The sequence below is a fragment of the Hyposmocoma kahamanoa genome, unplaced genomic scaffold (assembly GCF_003589595.1).
Source record: "Hyposmocoma kahamanoa isolate Upper Pololo Valley unplaced genomic scaffold, ASM358959v1 62, whole genome shotgun sequence".
Taxonomy (NCBI): domain Eukaryota; kingdom Metazoa; phylum Arthropoda; class Insecta; order Lepidoptera; family Cosmopterigidae; genus Hyposmocoma; species Hyposmocoma kahamanoa.
This window is the reverse complement of record NW_020653850.1, coordinates 24,098,353-24,104,815: the sequence shown is the minus strand read 5'-3', so window position 1 is coordinate 24,104,815 and position 6,463 is coordinate 24,098,353. Positions and strand designations below refer to the sequence as shown.

At 41.3% G+C, this 6,463-nt stretch overlaps 1 protein-coding gene across 1 annotated transcript; it reads right to left on the bottom strand.

Moving 5' to 3' along the window:
• Positions 1–1,431: 1,431 nt before the first annotated feature.
• Positions 1,432–3,218, bottom strand: LOC113229400. The gene is made up of 3 exons (XM_026462971.1): positions 3,010–3,218; positions 2,040–2,911; positions 1,432–1,838 (listed from the first exon to the last, which is right to left on the bottom strand). The coding sequence occupies exons 1-3, from the start codon at positions 3,216–3,218 to the stop codon at positions 1,432–1,434; spliced, it is 1,488 nt and encodes a 495-aa protein (XP_026318756.1).
• Between the last annotated feature and the right edge of the window lie 3,245 nt (positions 3,219–6,463).

Below are 6,463 nucleotides of genomic sequence, written 5' to 3'. Positions count from 1 at the left end.
CAGCTCATCAAATAGGGACTGCGACTGTGTTGACTGTTGTTCGTCCCTTGCTTGTTCCATTATAGTTATTTGATTGTATGCGTCTCGTAGGTCACATTCTAATGAAGAAATGCGTGCAAGGGCTTCTTCGAATGCGCTGCTGCTTTGGTCGAATCCATCTACCACAATCTGTAGCTGGTCTCTTTGGTACTGTACCTCCGTAATTTGTATAAGCAATTCAGCCATATCACTTTTTAATTGCCTATTCCTATCTAAAATGTCCAATATTTCCTTTTCACTATCGTTTCTTTCTGTTAGCAATTGCTCATTCAGTGCCTTTGCTGTTTTGAGTTCTAATAAAGCTTGTTGGAGTTTATCCTCCAATTGACGTTCCGCAGCAGCTTTGCGTGTAAACATTGTGTATGCTTTTGAAAAAGAAAATGAAAACAATTTGAAAGAACGTTAGCAAGAAAGACAGCTGATCGAGCGATTACTAAATAGTGAGGTTGTGTTACTTACAATTTATCCGTACAAAGACTAAATATTAGACAAAATAACCACTCTTCAGTTATATTATAAGTTTAACTACCTATTTATCTTAATAATTATGGAAATACTTACGAAAGAGCACAGAATTTTTAAAAACAAATTCGTAACGGCTATCTTTCCAAAGTGACTAGAAAATGCTCAAATTACCTTTAACCTCGATAATTACTGTTGCAGTTGTGTAACAATGAACTTAATTGATAAATGTGATTTGCAAACACTGATATTATCTCACATAAGACACTTTTTGAAAAGTATTAGGCCGGTTAACCTGACTGTTTTCAACGTCACTTTGTTTACTTACTCAACCTGATCAAATCACTATGTATGCACTTAAAAACTGTATAAGTATATTTTGTAATGATATTATTCAGCAATGAAATGGGGTTTTACAAGAATAACACGATAAAAACAATTAAATTTAAAATAAAATTACGGAACACTTAAGTTTACAACTTAACCGCTGTGTTGCCGTTCACCGTCATATTCCACGTCTTGGCTCCGTAAGTCACGACCGTAAGGTAGGACGCATTGGTTGTAAACCTTGGTCTTTAGGCACTGTGGGAGTGGTGACGAGAAGACATGACGCAGTTTCCCAAATGCTGCCCAACCCAGCTGCACTCTCCTAGCTATTTCAAGGTCAAAATTGTCTCTGCCTAGTTGCAGGGTTTGCCCGAGGTAGACATATTCTCGGACAACTTCGAACGTTTCACCATTAATCGAAATCGGCTCCAGGATGACGAGCTCATTGAACAAGACCTTAGTCTTGTCCAAATTCATCCGAAGACCGACCGATAATGAGGCAGCGTTAAGGCTGTTCCACATTTTCTGCACATCCTGCAGCTCTTTGGACGTCTGTATAACTTGCGGAACAGTGTGTATGTGGTCCATGGTGCTATAGCCTTTTCAAAACCTTGCCTGTTCCGGTGGCTGGAAAGCGTTAAATCTTCCGTCGATATGATTTGTGAGAACTCTCGAAAACAGCTTACAGACGTGGCTCAGGAGCGCGATAGGTCTGTAGTTCTTCAAGAGGGTTTTGTCTCCTTTCTTGAAAAACAATGCTTCCACGCTTCTGCTCCACGCCTCCGGGGTAGTCCCGTTGGCTATGACGGCGTTGAATAGCTCCTTGAGCTTTCTGAGCACTGGGTCTCCTCCTGCCCTGGGAAGCTCAGAGGTTGTTCCGTCTTCGCTGGGAGCCTTCCCATTATTAAGCTGTTTAAGAGCCATCCCAATTTCATCTTCGTCCACTTCTGGCAGATCGTCTGTGAAGTGGCGTGAAAGTGTGGCTCTTGGGTCGTTCACGAGGGTGGTGGCTTTGGAGCATATAGACTGCTGTAAAAATCCTCGACTTATGCGAGAATTTCTGGAACTGATGCCACAGTTTTACCGTCCGAGGTATTTAGCTTCGTCAGTTGACATCTACCCAGTCTTTTTGTAAAGACTTTCGACCCCCGATTCCTCTCAATAGCTTCTAGTATGAGTTGCGTATTGAAGCTACGAAGGTCGCGTCTCACCGACTTGCGGATGGTTTTGTTGAGTAGGCTCTGGTGAAGATTCCTCTGGCATCTTGCGTCGTGTCCTCATCAATTCCAAAGTCTCAGTCAAGAGTTTGGACTTTCGGGCTCCTCGCTGTATTCTGAAGTGCCCTATTCCCTCTTCGCGAATTACTCCTACCACACCTTCAGGGTCCTTGTCAACATTTACCGTGGTTTCCAGCAAAGCGAAGCGATTGCTCAGTTCTAACTGGAACGCTTCGGAGCCATGCATGATTTGGAGCAACGTTGGACGTGTAAGAGATCTCATCATACGGCTTCTCTCGACCGTAAACTCGATATTTAGGGTACCTCTTACGAGTCTGTGATCGCTACCGGCATTGAACCTATTGACCACTGAGATATCCCTAAATATCGCTTCTTGTTTACGCTTCTTGTCCGTCAAGATGAAGTCGATCTCGTTTTTCGTCATACCATTGGGGCTTTGCCAGGTCCACTTCCTATGGGGCTTCTTCGTAAAGAAAGTGTTCATGCCGAACAGCCCCTGCATGTCCAGGAAGTTTACCAGCATTTGCCCCCTTGGGTTTCGCCGTCCAATGCCGTGTTGTCCGATGCACGATTCCTCGCATTCGCGCACTCCCACTATGTCACTGTAGTCCCCCATAACAACAGTGAAGTAGGTCTTGGTGGTGTTGTGTAGAGCCTTTCCCACGTCTTCGTACACGTCTTCGAACTCACTGTCCGAACATGTCGACGTCGGCGTATACACCTGTACAACCTTGAGAGAATATCTCTCGGTTAGCTTCAGGACAAGGTACGCTACTCTGGTCGATACACTGAGCACCTCCAGCACGTTGTCACTGGAACTTTGTTGACAAGGAATCCTACGCCTCCTTGGGGTAGTTGGTCGCCCTCTTGAAAGTAGAACAGGCGATTCTGGAGTAGTGTGTGCTCCCCCTGTCTTCGAATTTCAGTCAACCCTATCACATACCACCTTATTTTATCTAGTTCCACCTCGAGTTGCATCAAACTTTCGTCCAGCCGCAGACTGCGTCCGTTATACGTTGTCAAGGTCAGTTTGTGGCAGCCTTCCGTAACCCGGAGATTCTTTGCACCCCCTGTCTTACCGTTACCGAGACCGCTGGCTTGGCCTGGAATGGTAAGACGGCCTGGGGGCCGCCTCTTCTTTGGCTTTGACATTTTGGGGGTTAATAATACTCACCACGCTGGGCAAACGGGTTGGTGAGCGCAGAGCCGAGTCTCGCGTCAACAGCGCTGCTGCCCGCCGCTGACCAGGGTACGTAGGACTCGGCCAGTAGATGGATATACCGCCATCGGTTTCGGTCGCCAGAGCCTCGTTCGTTTGTCAGCAGGGTGCACCACGTGCAAGTGAGGATGACTTTTGGTACATTAAGTTGATGTTTTGCCCCCACACACCCACATTATTTATTATATTGGTTTTCACCTCCGCTATATATATATCATATATAGCTGATATATCATCAGATTTTGTAAACAATGATTTAGTATATGGAGTGTCTGCTCCTTACAAGTAATAAATGTACTGGAGTTTGGCTAGCCTACGTACCACCACGTACCTCCAGGTTAACAGTCGAATACTGGCTGGCCCCTTCCACACCCGCACATGTGACTTATGCGCTCGAGACAAATCGTAGACAATCCGCCTACACTACAATATCTATACAGAAAAAAGGGTTAAGGTAAAGATACTCAACAAAATACAACGTTTTAAAGTACATAGCACTAATTGAGAACTTGTATATTAAGTTAATAAACTTAGACAGAACTTCTAGCAGTAAACTTAAAAGAAGCTGTTGTACAGAAATAATAGGCTTAAGGGGACGGATCAGCAATTGGGCGTATCAGCTTAAACTGGTCATATCCTTGATTTATTAAAAGTACCAATTTATAATGAAACGACCGGCGTTCAGCTTCACGCCGCGGACGCCATTACTTCCTTGATATATTTAACGCCTTAATGGGGACTCATCGTACAAGCAACGACTCAGTGGGTTGAATAAACTAGTATTACCATCTCCGGCATTAAATTCCACTTCAGTGTTTTTCGACATAAAAGCTTTTAATATATCTAGACCTGGCGTCTGATCTCCATTCAGCCATAAAAGTGACTTTACTAGAGCGCTGTCTATGAATTAATCGGTCTTAACTGACGTTTAGCCGCTCACGCGATACATGCAGCCGTACACGCATACCACACCTAGAGGTGCCGGTGATAATTTTGTACCGATTTATCGGATATCGAAGTTATAACCGGTAAAAGAACTAATATTAATTGCTATTTCGGTAACTACTCTAGCAAACCATCAAGTTTTTAATGCCTGGGTCTGTCATTTAAAAAAATAAACAACTTCAAAAATACGTCACGACAATCGTGTGTGTTATTGTTTGGGCTGGTGATTTCGGTGATTATTTATTGAAAACATACCGTAAGTAGCGTTTTTTAAGTTTACCCTGAATATAAATGTTTATAAACTATACTTTAAGGAGTAATTTCATGGTAAACGTTAGAACCACTCATACGGAATATTATCATATTTATCCAAGTACATCAAAAATTTCGTTAGTGCTTTTTAAGTGCGGGATTTGCGGTGTTTTACTGCATTTTATTTGAGATGTTTTTGTTGATACTACGGAGGGTATTTATTTAGCAATGCAGAATAATTAATTTTGTTTATAAAAACTTGTATTTAAACTGAATGCTTTTCTAATTTGCGAAACCAAATAGCCGCCATTTTGCGGTAGGAGAAGCGCATCGCCTGAGCGGATAAGGGCTATAACCTAAGCCAAAGTGACTGCGATGTTCTAATACAGCAAGACCTACGGGACGGACTGCACGGACGGTTGCACCACAAGAACACCGACTTGTAACCTAAGTAATGAATTTACGATAATAATATATTTAATATATGTAATCCCAAAAATAACTACCGAAACACCGAAAATCGAAAACTTTAAAGTTAAAACTTCGATATCCGATAAATCGGTATAAAATTATCATCGGCACCTCTAGGTGTGGTATGCGTCTACGGCTGCATGTATCGCGTGAGCGGTTATATTAATAAATTAACGAAAACAGTTTTCTGCGAGACATCGCCGTGGAAGCTTGTGATAAAGGACCATGGACTTATTCAGAAAAAGTCGAGCAAAAATTCGACTTAAATACGTGAGTTGTCCGTTACTTTAGTACACGAAGGATCATCAAACGAAGACGTTCACTGGTATAATCATTTCCAAAAACACTAGCACGCTTTATCAATTAAGCTACCTAACAACTGTCGTAGGTTTAATTGATACATCAAGCAAATTAATTGCTGTCTGTCATTACGGGCGGGCTCATTTCGCTGAACAGACGAAGTGAAGTTGACTGAGCGAAAAATATGTTAATGATTTACCCTTAAATAAGACCATTTAGACCTTTTAAGTAATTATACCAAGAGATGGACCGTACACAATTAATTCAACCTGCCTCTTCTGACTTCGTCGTAACCGGGTAAAAAGTATGGATAATTGTTTGGTAATGCAAATTTTTGGAGTCTACGGACAGTGACCATTTTATGGGTACCTTTCTTGGTAATCAAAATTTAGAAATAATAATTTGGTTTCGAATGGTGAAATATGAGAAAAAAATCTATTAACAATTATTAAACAAAGATCGAACTCTTACAAAAAAATATTTTACTTTCTGTTTTATAATTATAATAAAAAATGGAGAAATTGCATAATAAATAATTTGATGTCATGGGGGTGAAAAATCAATAAATTTAACTACAATTATTAAAGTGACATCTCTAGCCTTAGAGCATTGCTCTAAGTCTCTAGCCAGGGACTGGTAGCTGTAAAGGTACGTACCTCACTGAGTGAAGAAAAAACTTTCATAGATTTCTCACAGATGGCGCTACGGCAAAAAAATCGTTTAAAAACCAAAAACAAAGATCTGCAGCAAACACGTGGAGAAATCCGTGAGATCAATGGACCAACGGCACGGTTTGCTGGGAGACGTAGGTTCGAATCCAATTGGATTGAAGTGATTTTTTTGTAAATGTTCGATCATTATTTAATAATTATAGTGAATGAATAATAATTATACAGCTATCCATTTATTTTATTTATTTATTTTATCAACACAATTGTGATCCAATTAATATTAGTAGGTACAGTCTTAAAACTATATTAGTTCTTAAATTTTACTTTGTAGTCTATATTAACTGCCGCATCACTGAGCCGTCAATCCTTCCACCAATTGTCTTAAGGGCTAAGCTAATCTGACACGTATTCTGTTCAGTAGCGACAGTCATGACACTGCCCACTCGCGCATTTGCAAACATGGCTGAGGTGCTGCAGAAACGTGACTTCCCCAACAGCGTTCTAAAGGCATTGTTGTATTGCACGCGCAGAGCATCCAG

Bases quoted from the DNA above. Each gene is read 5' to 3' on its own strand.
- LOC113229400 (XM_026462971.1), bottom strand. From the start codon at position 3,218: ATGTCAAAGCCAAAGAAGAGGCGGCCCCCAGGCCGTCTTACCATTCCA. The intron at 2,912-3,009 runs GTATGTGATAGG...AACTACCCCAAG, and splicing joins GAACTAGATAAAATAAGGTG to GAGGCGTAGGATTCCTTGTC. The intron at 1,839-2,039 runs GTGAGACGCGAC...TATGCTCCAAAG, and splicing joins ACAAAACCATCCGCAAGTCG to CCACCACCCTCGTGAACGAC.